This window comes from Euleptes europaea, chromosome 1 (genome assembly GCF_029931775.1).
Source record: "Euleptes europaea isolate rEulEur1 chromosome 1, rEulEur1.hap1, whole genome shotgun sequence".
NCBI classification, from domain to species: Eukaryota; Metazoa; Chordata; class Lepidosauria; order Squamata; family Sphaerodactylidae; genus Euleptes; species Euleptes europaea.
The window spans coordinates 128353578-128371803 of NC_079312.1; the positions used below are offsets into that span (position 1 = coordinate 128353578).

General features: G+C 43.8%; 2 protein-coding genes across 2 annotated transcripts in view; one reads left to right on the plus strand and one right to left on the minus strand.

The window, feature by feature from the left end:
• Positions 1-1908: 1908 nt before the first annotated feature.
• Positions 1909-7836, minus strand: MRPS7 (mitochondrial ribosomal protein S7). The gene is made up of 5 exons (XM_056857627.1): positions 7760-7836; positions 5809-6000; positions 4204-4267; positions 3418-3585; positions 1909-2382 (listed from the first exon to the last, which is right to left on the minus strand). The coding sequence occupies exons 1-5, from the start codon at positions 7834-7836 to the stop codon at positions 2161-2163; spliced, it is 723 nt and encodes a 240-aa protein (XP_056713605.1). The 3' UTR covers positions 1909-2160.
• Positions 7837-11483: 3647 nt separating this feature from the next.
• The window catches only part of GGA3 (golgi associated, gamma adaptin ear containing, ARF binding protein 3), a 42667-nt gene continuing 35924 nt past the window's right edge, over positions 11484-18226 (plus strand). Inside the window, exon 1 of the mRNA XM_056857590.1 lies at positions 11484-11549. Coding sequence (XP_056713568.1) covers positions 11510-11549 — 40 coding nt within the window. The 5' untranslated portion in view covers positions 11484-11509. The remainder of the gene's footprint in view (positions 11550-18226) is intronic.

Here is an 18226-nt window from a genome sequence, read left to right on the forward strand (position 1 = left end):
TGGAATTTGCTAGAAGCTAACAATTCTTATCCGTGGCTGGCCTGCACCTGCGCAGTCCCAGTGTGGGACTGCATAGAAGATCCATCAGATGAACAACAGTTACAGGTAAGTAAAACTCTGTTTTTACCGATGGCAGACATTTCCTTCCTGTGACTAAGCTGCTTTCCCCCACTCACCCTTTAGCCCTGAAAGGTGTAGCAAATACATGTAGGTAAGCATAAGAACATAAGAAAGGCCATGCTGGATCAGACCAAGGTCCATCACGTTCAGCAGTCTGTTCACACAGTGGCCAACCAGGTGCCTCTAGGAAGCCCACAAACAAGGCGACTGCAGCAGCATTATCCAGCCTGTCTTCTGAAGCACCTAATATATTCGGCATGCTCCTCTGATCCTGGAGAGAATAGGTATGCATCTTGACTAGTATCCATTGTTACTAGTAGACGTGAATACCCCTTTCCTCCACGAACATGTCCACTCCCCTCTTAAAGCCTTTCAAGTTGGCAGTCATCACCACATCCTGGGGCAGGGAGTTCTACAATTTAATTATACTAAGCATGCTAGTAACGATAAAAAAAGTGGTGGCCTATGAGATTTTCTGGCTTTATTTGCAAGGCTGTTTTATGGCCTGTACAGAGGCCGTTCTTTGGAGAGAAGCAGGAGGCACAACATTCAACAGTTTATTTATACAGTATGACAATTTATATAACCCTTCCGGTGTGATTAATCATACAATTTTTATCTTCATCTTCCTCACACCATTTTACACAATAGGCCATCCTTGCCCCCGTTTTACAGATAGAAAAGCTGAGCTAAGAAATTACTTAAGATTAAGAAGAGTTGGTTTTTATATGCTGACTTTCTCTACCATTTAAGGAAGACTCAAACCAGCTTACAATCACTTCCCCTCCCCACAACAGACACCCTGTGAAGTAGGTGAAGCTGAGAACGTGTGACTAGCCCAAGGTCACCCAGCTGGCTTCATGTGTAGGAGTGGGGAAACAAATCCAGTTCACCAGATTAGCATCTGCAGCTCATGTGGAGTGGGGAATCAAACCTGATTCTCCAGATCAGACCCCCCCCCTGCTCTTAACCACTACACCACGCTGGCTCTCACACTAACCAGCCATTGCCCAGCAGAAATGCCACATGAACCCCATAGATCACTACTCACCAGGCCACACTGGTTCTCGGTTCATGCAGCTTGCATGAACGCGCAGCTACAGCTGGGGCTGATGTACTTCCCATTTGCATTAGCTTTCCACAGGTACAGTTCATTATGTGGTCAGCAGTTGGATGGCTTGCAATAGCAAGAGATGGGTGAGCCGTCATAAATAGTACATCAAACAATTTTAATTTGTACTCACCTTATTGCAAGTACAGTGCCACATGCTGACACATTCAACTGTCAATCATGGGGTGTAAAGAAATCAAGTGGTGAAATGCATATATGCATGACATATGGTGCAGAAAGGCAATTCTCATCTGGAACCAAGGGCGAAATTTTGAATGTTGGGTACCAACTTTCCCATCATTCTCTTTGAGGCAGAAAGTTAGTTGCAGCCCTTTGATTTCTCCCAAGTTCCTTTTAAGTTAGGTATCAAATTTCACTCATTACAATCAACCAACCAATTTAAAAAACAAAAACAAAAGTAATTCAGGAAAGGAGAATGTTTCAGATATCAAAATGTGGTTTCCATCTTTATTACCATTAGTTCTTAGTTTGGCTCTGCTTCAAATATGGATGTCTGCAGAAGACTCCAGTAATAATATGGAAGTTAAAATTGCCTTTTTTGCTAATCCCCTGAAGAATAATGTCTGTGCCTTAAAGCAGGTCATTCTGTAACATGAATACACACTCTGACAGGTAAGAATTCAGAATGCAACAGCAAGTGAAAAGCAAGGGCTTGTATATATTTGAAGTCATCTAGGAAACTGGAGTAACCAGAACTTTACCTTGCAAGAGTCAAGAAAAGAACTCCTATAATATGAAATTTTAATAGGTAATTTGCTCTGAGATTTGTTAAACATCATTTGAAAAGAGTCATTTGAGAAGCACCCTCAGGCATGTGGTATGCTAAGAGACGCATCTGGATGTTCTTTGCCTTCCTTAAGGTGAAATCTCCGTCATCCAAGAATATGTTTGCCAGAACGGTGCATTCTCTACCACCAACGAAAGTGGGCGAAGGCCCGGTTAGCCTCTGCCATTTTGTGCAGCTCGTGCTTTTTCTTTATTATAGGGCCTTCATTGTGGAAGGCTGCCATCAGCTCATTGGAGAGTTTTTCAGGCATGAATGTCTTCCTGTGCTTGTTTTCCCTGCACTCAGTGATCATCCACCTCATAGACAGAAAGCGCCGCCGGTTGTCCTTCAGGGGGGTAGGGACCTGCAGGAGACAAAGATTAAATGTACTTTGTATTAAAGACACCCTGGATCTGAGCAAAAGAAACACCCAGCAAATGCTTATGGTGGCGCTTATTCCCTGTCCAAGATTTGGGTTTCAGAGCACTGTCTTCTTTTGAGCAAGAACTGCAGTAGGAGAGTCAAGGTGCTGATAGACTGGGAACTTAAGCTGCTGGGGCAGAGACTTCTGAAGGCAATACAATGTCTGGCCTTGCCCTGCCTTCTGAGTCTTAAAGGAGAACACTGCCCTTTCTCAGCCAACCCTTTACTTAGCAGCATCATGAGCTTTCCAGAACTAAAAGGTGAAGCTCAGGATGGCTCAAGTGCATATAGAGTATTGCTTTGTACATATATGGGAGTAGAAAAGAGCAGGAGTCCAGTAGCACCTTAAAGACTATAAGGGCACTTTCACACAGCCCAAATAATGCACTTTCAATCCACTTTCAGTGCACCTTAACGATTGTTTGCAAGTGGATTTTGCTGTTTTAAAACAGTAAAATCCACCTTCAAAGTGCATTGAAAGTGGATTGAAAGTACATTATTTGGGCTGTGTGAAAGTGCCCTAAGAAAATTTCTAGCAGGGCATGAGCTTTTGTGAGCCACAGCTCACTTATTCAGATATCTAGGGGAGGCTTAGATCCATGAAGAGCTCTCAATAAATCTTCAAAGTAACTTAAAGAATAATGCCCGATAGATTGTTTTGAGAGGAAGGGTTGTTGCTCTCACAGTCAGTGCCTGTAAAGTGTGCCCAGATAGACACAAGCAGCAGCAATCCTAAGACGCAGCTGCTCAAGATGGGAGCTGGAGTTGCTCTTCCCTCTCCCTCCCACATTATTCTGACAGCATCCAGTGTTTATTGCAATAGAACTGGAGACTGCTGGGGTCTCTTTAATGCCACCCAGTGATGAGGACAACAGGCTTCTTTTTCAGGAGGAAGGGAAACAGATAACGACAACCTGAGATGAAGGGAAACAGATAACGACAACCGTCTTAGCTCTTGAATAGGCCAATGACTTACCTGGTAGGCACGACCTCCTTTCTGGATAGTCACCAACCCAATAACGGGCTCACAGTTTTTCAGTGCCTGATGGAAGATAGTGTAAGGGTTGCACTCAATGTTTTCTCTCTCCTTCTCATCGGCATTATAGTACTTCTCGAGTTGCTTCCTCTTAATGGCTTCTAAAGTCTGAATTACAGAGAATAGATAAGCAGAGTCCTTTGCTCTTTCTCTGAAAGAATCTGTAAGCAACAGCATTTGGTCTACTCATGAATGAAGGAAGCATTACCTATACACATCTCCCAAGTTTTTCTGGGCAGAAAATTCAATTTCTAAACTAAGCACATGCAGGACCCTCAACTGTCGAGTTTCCTTTCTAGCTACTGGAAGCCTGATCCTGACTCATTCAGGCCACAGGACAAAGACCAGACAGAACATTCAACTTTTAAAACATTCTCAGATGCCATAAAAATCTTTTTTTTAAAAGAGAGAAACTGGGGAATTCTGGATTTAATGCAAAAAGCAAGGGTATACAACTGGATACGTGACTGCAGATATATGGAACTACCCATGTATAAGAATAGATATGGGACATTATACATCATTTGTGTTGTTTGCAAAATTTAGAATTTTTGGTTACAAAGCCAGGAAGGAAAAAAGAGTGCAAACACATAAAATGGGCCGAGGGGCGGAGGGTCATACTAGAACGACTAGGGAAGAGGTAGGCACTTTCTATATCTTTTTTAAAATGGGGATACTGTTCCTTTGACAGATTGGCAATAGTGAGACAAAACCATTAATAAATACCTGATTCATGAGGGTCCGGGCCAGAAGTTTATTCCCTCCCATCATCATGATGCTAGTGAATTTGCTGTAATGACAAAGCACAACCATGAGTGTCCTAGAATTCTGGGTATCATTCCCAAGGCACAAGATCCCAACGATCTTACACTGATCAACCACAACATTATGTATGGAGATCAAGAGCAAGAATGCCAGTTACTTCATGTCTGCTTTCAGTCTTCTTATTGTGTTCATTCTAGAGGGGCAGTTCTACAGCAATGGTGGCTCCCGCAGCGATATCCTGGAGGGCTACCAGCCCGACAAGCCCTTCTGTATCAGGGAGAAAGACACAAGACCTTACTGGAAAGCACTGCAAAGCAAGGACAGAGGACTGCCATCTGTGCACCTTACAGGCATGTGGCTACTAAGTGGATAACATTGCACAGTGCAGAAGTGGGTTATGACATCTGTAAAAGGCACTTTTACAGGCACTTAATGAACACATTAAGCTGCCTTATACCAAATCAGACCCTTGGTCCATCAAAGTCAGTATTGTCTACTCAGACCGGCAGCAGCTCTCCAGGGTCTCAGGCAGAGGTCTTTCACATCACCTACTTGCCTAGTCCCTTTAACTGGAGATGCCGGGGACTGAACCTGGGACCTTCTGCATGCCAAGCAGATGCTCTGCCACTGAGCCATGGCCCCTTCCCAACGGCCCTTCCATCCATTCAGTAGCCATCCTCTGGCATAGTGCTAAGGGGGCAGCACCCATATCTCTGTTACCAGACAATGCCTTCCAGTATTAGTGTCAGCTCTCCTTTTCCCATGCAGAGGCATCAGCGGAAGTTGCTAGCCCTCCAGTAAGTGCTGGACCAACTGCCACTGATTAATAGCCCAGAGAGGCAAAGAACTTAAAAGCTGTCAAGCAAGCAGAACACAGTTTAAACTTAGCATCTGACTACATTCGGGAGGTTTATAAAAACTAGAGATGGGGTCAGCATTACCTCTGAAGATTAGAAGAAGAGTTGGTTTTTATATGCCAACTTTCTCTACCACTTAAGGGAGACTCAAACCAGCTTACAATCACCTTCCCTTCCCCACACAACAACAGACACCCTGTGAGGTAGGTGGGGCTGAGAGAGCTCTAAGAGAACTGTGCCTAACCCAAGATCACCCAGCTGGCTTCATGTGGAGGAGTGGGGAAACCAACCCGGTTCACCAGATTAGCCTCTGCCACTCATGTGGAGGAGTGGGGAATCAAACCCAGTTCTCCAGATCAGAGTCCACCGCTTCAAACCACCACTCCACACTGGCTCTGCATTGCCTTTATCTTGCAGAACAAAGCATGGAATAGACAAGAGAGAGGAAATAGTTTTGTTGCATTGCAGCAGTTGTTTTATGAAAAGCTAAGGAGTATTCTGGATTGATCTAACCCTCATTAGAATAACTTCCAACATGGCCCTGCCACTTCAGGTCACCCAACTGATTATATTTCCTGGATCCTTCAACTAATAGTTGTTGCTATTTGTTACATATTGATTATTAACTAGATTTCCCAATAAAAGCAATGAGACTTCTTTGTTAAGCAGTAGACATAGCTGATCTACTGATATATAGCCACATTCAGACCTTATCATTGGATCATAGAACACAGAACAGGAGACATTGGAAGGGGCAGCTTTTATGGGTCGGACTGCTTTTAGCTCTCGTTCAGCCTTTTCCTCTTCTGTTAATCGCTCCGGAGGCTTCTGATATGCTTCTTTGTTTATTTCTGGCTCAAGATAAATGGGACTGTATCGGCTCCACCTGATCTGGGTCAGCCTGCAAAGAACGGAAAAAGTATTTGGCAACAACAAAATTTCAACCCCAGGAAGTGGAAGTATAGAACTCTACAGGTTCTACACCCCTGCATCCAGATCTGTGACCCAATTACATGGCTGCATTATTTATTTTACTTAAAGTTTTATATCCTTCCCTTCTACTTAATAAGCAATCCGGGCAACTTACAAAAGGTATAAAACAATAAGCTATGGGCAGGTTCATATGGTGATGCACACTGGGTACCGGTGGTGGTACAACTACCCAACCCCAAGGCCATTTATTTGTTTAAAACATTTCTGTGCCACCTTTCCACCCAAATAAGGTTGCCCATTTTCAAAGGCAGCCCCACTTACAGCATATTACAGTAGTTCAGTCTCAATGTTACTAGAGCACACATGTATAGGATCAGACTATTTAATTTTCATATTTATGTTCAGGATTGTTAAAGTATAGTTAAAAGATGGATGCATGTTTATGGTAGATTATAATCCACAACTGGCTGCCAGAATGAAACAAAAGGATGATAGTTTTCCATATTAATGTAAAATGCACAGATGTTATTTTGTAACAAAAATAAAGCAACAGAGTTTGCATCCATTTAGTAACAGGAGATAAACAATTCATTTAAATTGTTTATTTTACCCCTTCCTAGCACCAAAGATACATTGCAGATTCAGATCCACCATCTCACCCCATGGCAAATTATATAAACATCCCAATTTAAATAATTTCCCCCATTTTTCTTCAAATTCAAACCAGATGTTATCATAAACAAACATCTTACAGTTATAGGAAGGAAAAGTGAAACCACAAGAACCTATAACCATTAATTACCCCAAACATGCATTGTAAATTAGGGAGGGGCATGCTTAAATAAGCACCTTCATTCATAGAACTACTGGCACTGCAATCATTTAGAGTTACTAATGGGGTTGCCAACCTCCAGGTGGGGCCTGGAGATCTAGAGTTACAACTACTCTCCAGCCAACAGAGATCTGTTCCTCTGGAGAAAATGGCTGCTTTGGAGTGTGGACTCTATGGCATTCTACCCAGCTGAGGTCCCTCCTTCCCTTGCTCTCTCCCGGCGTCACCCCCAAATCTCCAGAAATTTCCCAGCCCAGAGTTGGCAACCCTAGACTCTAGTATCAGGCTATTGAATTCAGTGGCTTTAGAATGGAAAACCTCTACATTGGATTACACTGCGAGTCACCTGGACCACAATGCACTACAATTTCTTGAGTTGCACCCACTTCCTGCTTTTGGCACACGGTAGCTTGGATAGGTGGCTGATGGATGAACATGCATGCATTTTGTGTATGGGGGGGGGCTGGACTCTATTACCTTTTCGAGTTCTTTTGCTATAACTGTCAGGTCTATATTTCAAGGACATGGCACATTTTGAGGCCGCGGTGCGCGTACACTATGCTGTGTGTGTAAAGTGCTTTCAAGTCGCAGCCGACTTACGGCGACCCCTTTTTGGGGTTTTCATGGCAAGAGACTAACGGGTGGTTTGCCGGCGCCTTCCTCTGCACAGCAACCCTGGTCTTCCTCGGTGGTCTCCCATCCAAACACTAACCAGGGCTGCCCCTGCTTAGCTTCTGAGATCTGACGAGATCAGGCTAGCCTGGGCCACCCAGGTCAGGGCACACGATGCTAGACAGAGTTATATTAAGCAAACAAACATTCTTCATAGTGAAGATTGTGCATCCCATATTATTAACCCAAATTCTGGGCACCCTTATTTTAGTACGCCACTTACCCAGGCAACCAGACCTTGGTAGAGCCGTGCAACTGCCGCCCCGCTACCTGGAGCCTCTCCATGACGGGGGCAGCCATCTTGGATCTGTCCTCAGGACCCTACCGATAGGTGCCCTAAGATACTGCCTGACAGCTTCGCTTCCTTCCCGTGACGTTCGAAGCCGGCTTCTGCGTAGCGGCCTTTGACGTGCAAAACGTGGTCCTCCATAGGGGAGGGGAAACCAACACCCCAGAATGATTGCAGGTTAATCTGTATTCTGCTAGTTCGAAATCTTGCAGGCTCAGAACGCGACCTCTTCTTTTTAAAAACTAGCTATTTGTCATGCTGCTGCCAGAGGGAGGCTGCCCCTGCTAAAGTTTCTTCTTCAACATAACTTAGAAATCCGCTTCTGCCGACGTCATTGCATGCAGGGGTCGCAAATCAGCCGTGCTGGGGCACCGCAGGATTTGCAGGATCTGAGCAGGGCTGTCCAAGACAGGACATTTTGGAGGACTTCCATTCATAGGGTCGCGACTTGACGGCACTTAACCCACACACACACACACAACACACACACACACAGGGCACCGCAGCGCAAGGCTGATCTGGGCTGGATTGCGTGCCGAGGGAAGGCTCGCGCTTGGAGGACAAGGGCGTGGGGAAATGCCCCAGCTGCAAAAGAATCTGAATGGCGCTGGGAAACAGGTCGAAAACGCTAAGGGCGAGCGAAATAATCTGGCAGTTGGAATGCCTTCCCTACCAAGAAAGGTTTTTCCGGTTTAAAGGAAAGACAAAAAGTGGGGGAGGGATGAGCTGTACAAAATTATGCCTGGGGCGGAGAGAACTTTTTCTTTGCTCCCCAAATAGTAGAACTTGGGGTCGCTCAAGTTGATCAGCACAGATTCAAGACCCGGAAAAAAAAGTGCTTCTTCGCAATACACTTAATTAACTCGGGGAACTCAGTGCTTGGGATGTAGTGACGCCTACTGGTTTGAGCAGTTTTAGTTTCTTACTTATTACATTTTATTCCATACTTCCTCCAAGGAGCTCATTGTGGTTCTTATTTTTCTCATAGAAGTCTGGCATCTTGGGCTAGGACAATGTTTGCAGTTTTGAAATGACAAGCAGGCTTCCAGTCCAAAGGGCATTTCAACAGTAGGGTTGCAGGTTCAAAAGCTGACTGGTTCAAGAGTTGCTGATTAAACTTTATGAGTTCCAGCAATTCTGGGTGGGGGGGGGGGAGGGAAATAAGAACATAAGAAAGGCCCTGCTGGATCAGACCAAGGCCCATCAAGTCCAGCAGTCTGTGCACACAGTGGCCAACAAGGTGCCTCCAGGAAGCCACAAACAAGACGACTGGAGCAGCACCATCCTGCCTGTGTTCCACCGCACCCAAAATAATAGGCATGCTCCTCTGATACTAGAGAGAATAGGTATGCAGTGTGACTAGTATCCATTCTAACTAATAGCCATGAATACCCCTCTCCTCCATGAATATGTCCACTCCCCTCTTAAAGCCCTCCAAGCTGGCAGCCATCACCACATCCTGGGGCAGGGAGTTCCACAATTTAACAATGCGTTGTGTGAAAAAATACTTCCTTTTATCTGTTTTGAATCTCTCGCCCTCCAGCTTCAGCAGATGAACCCATGTTCTAGTATTATGGGAGAGGGAGAAAAACTTCTCCCTGTCCACTCTCTCCAAACCATGCATAATTTTATAGACCTCTATCATGTCTCCCCTCAGCCGCCTTCTTTCCAAGCTAAACAGCCCTAAGCGTCTTAACCGCTCCCCATAGGACAGTTGCTCTAGTCCCCTAATCATTTTGGTTGCTAAGAGATAATCGTCCACACCTATACTCCTCCATCTTCAGGAATGTCTTGTTTGAACAACAAATGAAGAGGTTGCTTCAAGCACAAAAAAATATCACATCTGAATCTCTTTCGATATTTCTTGGAGAACCAATATAGTGTAGTAGTAGAAGAAGAATTGGTATTTATATGCCGATTTTCTCTACCACTTAAGAAAGAATCAAACTGGCTTACAATCACCTTCCCTCCCCCTCCCCACAACAGACATCCTGCGAGGTAGGTGAGGCTGAGAGAGTGTGACTAGCCCAAGGTCACCCAGCCTTGTGTAGGAGTGGGGAAACCAACCTGGTTCAGTAGATTAGAGTCCACCGCTCATGTGGAGAAGTGGGGAATCAAACCCGGTTCTCCAGATCAGAGTCCACCGCTCCAAACTACTGCTCTTAACCACTACTCCACGCTCTCCTGGAGTGTTAAGACAGAGACCCAAATTAGATACCAGACAAAAAAGACTGGATAAAAAAGATGCTGGAATTGACCGAGATGGCGAAGCTTACAGCTTTGATAAACCAGAATGATAATGTACAATTTATGGGGGAATGGGAGGCTTGGAGAACTTACTGTGAAAATCATTTTTTAATGAGACCATTTAAAGGATACTCTTTGATCTAATCCCTTATTTATACTTTGTATTAATTTTTATATTAGGTATTGATTTAATAATGTTGGATAGGATAAGAACAGGTTAATTAAAATAATATTGGGGTTAGCTCCGTTAGCAAATGTTTATACAATTCATTTTTAGATGGAAGAGAAAGAGGGGGAAATCATTTTATTGTTAAATTAGAGATATTACTTGTTTTTCTTTTTATTATTACTATTATATCGTTTCTGTTGATATATTAAATGAAGAAAATAAAAAAATTATTATTAAAAAAAAAAGACAGAGACCCCAATTCAATTCTCCACTAAGCTATGACATTCCTTGGATGACCATAGGCCTCTTGCTGAGCAAGAGGCCTATGGTCATCCAAGGAATGTCATAGCTTAGTGGAGAATTGAATGGGGGTCTCTGTCTTTTTTATATAATATAATATAATATAATACAATACAATATAATATAATATAATATAATATAATATAATATAATATAATATAATATAATATAATATAATATAATAATAAAATAATATATTATATATGACCATAGGCCTCTTGCTGAGCAAGAGGCCTATGGTCATCCAAGGAATGTCATAGCTTAGTGGAGAATTGAATTGGGGTCTCTGTCTTTTTTATATAATATAATATAATATAATATAATATAATATAATATAATATAATATAATATAATATAATATAATATATATGACCATAGGCCTCTTGCTGAGCAAGAGGCCTATGGTCATCCAAGGAATGTCATAGCTTAGTGGAGAATTGAATTGGGGTCTCTGTCTTTTTTATATAATATAATATAATATAATATAAATAATAATATAATAATATAATAATAATATATTATATATGACCATAGGCCTCTTGCTGAGCAAGAGGCCTATGGTCATCCAAGGAATGTCATAGCTTAGTGGAGAATTGAATTTGGGTCTCTGTCTTTTTTTATATATATATAATATTTTTTTTATTTTCTTCATTTAATATATCAACAGAAACTATATCTGTCCAGAGATTACAATGGGGAGGGCCTAAACTCTTGGGGAAGGGTGAGATAAAAGCAGGCCTTGAGATGGAGTGCGACTAGAACAGGCGCGGTGCACCTGAGAGGTACAAACCAGGAAACAGCGACCCAATCAATCACAAAACGACACCGTGGTTCTAACAGGACAGGAAGGTGCCAGGGAATAGGAACTTCTCTCTCTCTCCCCCCCCCACCAAAATGGGCGTGACCTGCCTCAGCTCGGCTGTGACGTACCCCGGCCAGGGGGCGGAGTCTCCAGGCCGGCCGGCAACATGGCGGAGGCGGAAGGGGAAAGCCTGGAGTCCTGGCTGAGTGAGTAACCCCCGTCCTCTCCCCTTCCGCCGAGCGGGGGTGGTGGCAGCTGGGCTTCCCCCCTCGGTTTGGGGGGGGGGGGAGGAAGCAATGGCGTGAAGGAGGCCCAGGAGCCCCTCTTGGGGTGGGGTGGGGGGCTCCGGTGCGAGAGGAGCGTGAATGGGGCGAGGGCAGTCCCCAGGGAGGTCCGGAGATGGGCTGGGGCAAAGGGGAGAGGCGGCGAGGCGCCCTGGGCAGAGGTGGGTCGAGAGGCAAAGGAAGGCTGTGCCTCGGCTGGAAGAGGGCATGTCGGCAGGGGCAGCAGGCTTTTCGCATCCCTGGTGCCGAGCTGGGCTGGCCGACATGCGCTCTCCCTTGGTGTTGTTGGCGGCGCAGAATCCCCTTCTTCTTTGGCAGGTGGGCAAAGGAAAGGTGGGCAATGGAGAAAGCTGACAGGAAGAAAATAAGATTCCTTTGAAATGTGGTGTTGGAGGAGAGTGTTACGGATGCTATGTACTGCCCCCCCCCAAAAAAAAACAAATCAGTGGGTTCTAGATCAAATCAAGCCTGAACTGACCCTAGAAGCTAAAATGACTAAACTGAGGCGGTCGTATTTTGGTCACGCCATGAGACGACAAGAGTCACTGGAAAAGACAGTCATGCTAGGAAAAGTTGAGGGCAGCAGGAAAAGAGGAAGACCCAAAAGAGATGGATTGACTCAATAAAGGAAGCCACAGCCTTCAATTTGCAGGATCTGATCAAGGCTGTCAAAGACAGGACATTTTGGAAGACTTTCATTCATAGGGTCGCCATGAGTCGGAAGCGACTCCACGGCACTTAATGCACACACACACACGCACGAAGGAAAGGTGCTGCTTACCTAGGGGCACCCGACCTGTGACTGTCACCAGGCCCTGCCCATCCTTGCCCCTGATCTTTGTCCAGCTTTCTTAGTCTCACCCTGCCCATCCTGATGACTTACCCTCACTTTCTACCCAGAGCTGTTTTCCCGTGGCCCAGAGATCTTGAATCCTGGTCTCCTACTTCCCCTTTCTTTAGACCATACCAGAAGGTCTTTTTCTTGCCAAAGTGTATGCTCCCAACAAGTCTCTCTCTTGCCAGTAATTGTCCATATGCATGTGTGGGTATATATTTATTTTACTTCATTTATACCCCACCTATTACCTACAAAGGGACCCAAGGCATCTTACAGCATTCTCCATTTTATCCTACATAACAGACATGCACAGCCTTCTATGAATAATTGAGTCCATACAGCTTCCGTCAGCCCCTCCCCCTGTCTCCTTTATACAGAACCTGGAGTTTAAGGTAGTGTAGTATGAAGCATGATCAAGGAGTATCTGTGTTCAAATGTCACCACTTCCTTTGCACTTCACCATAATGCCGTTAAAATATTTCCTAATTAGTAGTATACGCAGTCCAGGCATTTCCTGTGTGTAAGTGGAGCATGCCTTCTGGATCTGGCAGGTTGTTATATTTAAAAAGGGTGGTGTGAACTGTTCATATATTTACATACCAGTTTTCCTGAATAAACTTAAAATGGTTTTCATATAAAAGAAAACACCAATATACAATAAGTGAAAAACCAGCAGTCTAAAACCACTAAAGGCCAAGCTAATACCATCATTCAGCCCAAGGTGCTCCTTAATAGGTCTGCCTTACATTTCTTTCTAAATTTAAAAAGAGAAGGTACGGTCCTCACATCATTTGGCAGCTTGTTCTGTAGAGACAGAGTTGCTGCTCCAAAAAATTCTCCCCTGGGCTGTGGCTGTTCTCACTCAAGGAGAGAAGAAGGCAGACCCTAGCAGGAGGACCATAATGTCCACACAGGCACATAGATGCTATGCTTACAGACTATTTCAGTTGTGTTCCCAGTATCATTTTTGTCAAGATAAGCTATTCTTTGTTTCCTGACAGGCTCCTGCATAGTATAGTATCATGATATCTTAGTGAATCTCTCTTGCTTTTGATCATTTCCTGTCCTGTTTGTCCTTCCACTGTCCCCCAATTTAATTTATGTGGGGAAATGTTGCAGTTTCTGAAAGACTGAGAAATATCTGAATGGGACCCATCCCTGTGTTTCCTGGGTCTCTTCATCTACCCAATTGATTATTGTTTTCTCTCTACTATCTGATTCTTTCATCTTGCTCATTTTGTGCCCACCCTCCCATTTCAAAGTGCAATCTACAGTTCCTAAGTGCTTCCAGATAAAAATATACCAAAGTAAGATTTCCTAGGTTGCTTCATGGCGGTAGAAGATAGGCCTTTACCCATTGCAACAAAATGAGCTCCTTCTCCAATACAGATTCAGCAAACTGTTGTGCACTTGAATGAGCAGTGCGTTGAGACTGAGATATCTAAGCAGAAATCCAGAGTTGCAGTGGACACAGACAGTCTGAAGTCTGGCTCCATTAACCAGTGATTCATTTCTAAAAGGAGGAAGGTCATGAAATTCTGTGTTGTCTTCCTTCTCTAATAGTGCAATCCTAAATATAGTTATGCATTGGCCTTAGAAGATGATAATTGCATTATAAACAACTGGTTCCCTTGCTATAAAGAACTCTCCTAGCTGATTTGCATTTGTAGGTTTTCAGGGTGAACTATATTTAGTTCATATTGGATCTACAAGGCTCTACAATTAATGTTTTACATTATAAAAGACAAAAACAAATTATTGCTTTTGCTAAAATAAATATCACACACAAGCTTTTTTCTTTTACCATTCTGAGTGTTTTACACACATGATGCCAGTACTCTTTACAGCAATCTTGTAAAGTAGGTTGTCATTACCACATATTGCATGTGACCAACTGGGGCTGAGAGAAATAGCTTGCCTAAGTGAATTCATGGAAGAAGTGAGAGTTCAACCAGAAACTTCCTGGTGCATAGTCCTTTAGCCATTATACCATAGTAAGCACCTCTAAGATTTTGCTGCAAGGACAGATACTGTATATGATCCTTAAAAAAAAAAAAAAAAGAACGTTTGTTAAAACAATGTTGTTGCATTGAACAGAATACAACTGGCACATAGTACAACAGCAATACTGTTTTATGGACTACTATCTCCTGGTGAAAGAAAATCCGAGCCTTGAGTTTCAAAGAATTTCATATTCAGGACTAACTATTTGAAAGTCAAAAACTGGTATTCTAGTTCTCCAGCAGAAGCAAGATGTAAAGCTAACAAAAGATACAACTAAGCTGTACTACTGTTGGCCTTTGGTAATGGTAATATATGTCACATTCCCATACTGGATCTGTGTGTTCTCACATGCGTGTTTGCTTGCATGTAAAATCATGTTTCCTCTTCTTGCCACCACCGCAAGATATAAAACCTGGCCTCTGAGTAACCAGTGCCTTGGGATGCTCTAGTAAGGCTGCCTCTGAGCAAGTACAAAGGGTGGAGCTCCCAATTACCATGGCTCCCCCCTTGGATACATTGTCCTTTAGCGTGTAAGAGCAGTCTTAGCATGTGGGTGAGATTTCAGACCCATTCTGCTTAAAGAGGAAAGAAGCTTTATTACTAAAAATTAAACTAGAGCACATACACGGCCCAAGGTCACCCAGCAAACTTCCATGACGCGAGTGGGGATTTGAACCTTGTCCGACACCTTAATCACTGCACCATGCTGGCTCTCAAAATCACTGCCATAGCCCTGCTGATTTGAAGAGCAGAGTTTTAAGGTTGTGAAACCTAGAAACAGCAATGTTTTAAACTGAGAAGCTCTGAAATTCAGCTCATAGGGAAATATTAATACAGAGCTGGGGACTGAGATACACACGGCGCAAGTCCCCTTTCGGTAGTTGTTGCCAGCTCCCCTTTTATCTGCACGCCCTCCCTCCCAGCCTGAATGGATGTATTGGTGGAGTAACACCGTGAGCAAGTCCCTCGAGGCACACACCAAACATGGGGAGCAACTGCCATGCTTGTGTGTCACAGGGAGCTGTGCAGCGGTGAACTCAGCAGAGCATCCTGGGACGACAACCACAGCAACTGCTTCCAAGGAAGCCTTGTTGGGAGAAATCAGGGTGTGCCAACAGTAATCAAGCCACACCAGATAAGAAGACAAAGATGTCTCTCCCTGTATCATCTTTTACATGATATGCAATCACTGACTGTTAATCCAATTCAGAGGTTAAGTGCCCTGTGACAGTCTGGAATCTCTGATTCAAAGCTTCCTATTGTCCCCAAAGCTCCTACCCAATACATGACTCAATTTAATATCTTCAGCTTTTGTAATCCTGAAGCAGCAATGGACTCTGATCTGGAGAACCGGGTTTGATTCCCCACTACTCCACATGAGCGACGGAGGTTAATCTGATGAACTGGACTTGTTTCCCCACTCCTCCACATGAAGCCAGCTGGGTGACCTTTGGCTAGTCACACTCTCTCAGCCCCACCTACCTCACAGGGTGTCTGTTGTGGGGAGGGGAAGGGAAGGAGATGGTAAGCAGGTTTGATTCTTCCTTAAGTGGTAGAGAAAGTCAGCATGTAAAAACCAACTCTTTTTCTTCTTCATAATTCAATCAATAGCTGCCCGTCCTGATGCCGTTTAGTCAGTTCTATAGTCTTCTCTTGATTACTCTCAAGTATTCCTTTATCCTCTGTTGTAATCTTTTGTTTTGGAAAAGAACCCATTTTAGGCTATGGGCCAAAAACTTGAAGAAAGTTGATAGGAAGAAAGTAGATTCCTTTGAAATGTGGTGTTAGAGGAGAATGTTACGGCTACCATGGACTGCCAAAAATACAAATCAGTGGGTTATAGATCAAGTCAAGCCTGAACTGACACTAGAAGGTGAAATGACTAAACTGAGGCTGTCGTACTTGGGTCACATTATGAGAAGACAAGAGTCATTGGAAAAGACAATCATGCTAATAAAAGTTGAAGGCAGCAGGAAAAGAGGAAGACCAAGCAAGAGATAGATTGACTCTATAAAGGAAGCCACGGCCCTCAATTTGCAAGACTTGAGCAAGGCTGTTAAAGATAGGACATTTTGGAGAACATTGATTCATAGGGCCGCCATGAGCCAGAAGAGACTTGGCAGCACTTTAACACACACACAACTTGGCTTTAGAATCAGGAAAGAGAATCTCTCTGATCCTGGATACCAACTGAATTGCAGCAGACTTCCAACACACACTGGATTCCTCCTCCCATCTCATTTCTTTGCAGAATAGGTCAAGTAATCTTTGCTCTCCCCCTGATCTATCCCCCCCCCCTATTTTCCAAACCACTATTCCACATTTTCCTTGCCTTTAGCTCTAAGATTAACTCCGGCTCCAGATTGGAGTAGCTCTGCTGAATATTTGTAAGTTGTTTCTATATTAACTAGGATAAGGAATGTGTTTATGCCTTGGTTTGGCATTTGCTTAAGATAAGTCCCCCCCTTATTGTACCAAATCCCTCAGTAAACTCTGTATTCCTTTTAAATCAGATCTCTGTCATCCTTTTCTTACTGAAGACTTGCTACTCACAGCCACCACTTTAAAAACACATAAACAACAGTAGGAGGGCCAATTGGCAATATGCCAAATGATACAAAAAAAGTCTTCACCTGCTGGTGAAAGACACCAGTAGATTGAGCCAGACAAATCCCCCTGGGGAGGGAGTTTAAAAATTTTGGTGCCACAACGGAAAAAGCCCTTTCTTGGGTTGCCACCCATCTAACCTTTGATGGTGGGAGCAACTGAAGCAGAGCCTCTGAGGATGACCAGAGTTCGTGGGTAGGTTTCTATGGGAGAAGGCAATCCTTAAGGTATGTTGGTCCCAGTCCTTACAGGGCTTTAAAGGTCAATACCAGCACCTTGAATTGAGCCCAGGAGCAAACTCGAAGCCAGTGTAGGTGGAACAAGACTGGAGTGATACGGTCCCTATGACCCACTCCAGCCAGTACTCTGGCTGAAGTATTCTGTACCAGCTGTTCACAGTTTCCACAGCCTCCCTGGGATCTGCTGGTAGCACAAGATCGAGCTGAGTGTCACCTATGTATTGATGGCAGCTCAGCCCAGATCTCCAGATAACCTCTCCCAGTGGCTTTACACAGATGTCAAAAAGCGTGGGGAACAATATGGAACCTTGGGGAACCCTGTAAGCCAAAGACCAAGGGTCAGAGCTGCAGTCCTCCAGCACCACAATCTGAAACCTACCCTCGAGGTAGAACCACAGAAAAGATCCTCTTAGTCCCAAAAGGTGATCCAAAGGGTTACCATGATTGATGGTATCAAAAGCTGCCAAGAGGTCCCGGAGAATTAACAGGGTTGCACTCCCCCTGTCCATCTCATGCTGAATGTCATCCACCAGGGTGACCAAGACCAATTCAGTCACATAAACAGGCCTGGAATCATATTGGAACAGATCTAAACAGTCGGCTTCATTAAGAAATCTCTAAAGTTGGTCAGCCACCACTCGTTCAATCACCTTGCTCAAGAATAGTCCATTTCAAGATGTTTGTTATCATTTCCCCCTCTTTCATCAGGGAGGTTTTGTTTTAAATCATCAGTTCCTGTTTCCTATTCCATAAATGTTCAACATATGAATGAATAGTTGTCCTTGGTTTATATGGAAAGTATATCTGAACGTAGCTTCGTTAATGTTTCAGGATTCGAGGCAGCAAAGGGGCGTTTTACACATAATGCATTGTTAAACTACTATTGGAAGTGGTGTGATGTTTTCATATCA

Bases quoted from the DNA above. Each gene is read 5' to 3' on its own strand.
- MRPS7 (XM_056857627.1), bottom strand. From the start codon at position 7,836: ATGGCTGCCCCCGTCATGGAGAGGCTCCAGGTAGCGGGGCGGCAGTTG. The intron at 6,001-7,759 runs GTAAGTGGCGTA...CGTTCTTTGCAG, and splicing joins ACCAAGGTCTGGTTGCCTGG to GCTGACCCAGATCAGGTGGA. The intron at 3,586-4,203 runs GTATTTATTAAT...TCTGTAATTCAG, and splicing joins CCCGGACCCTCATGAATCAG to ACTTTAGAAGCCATTAAGAG.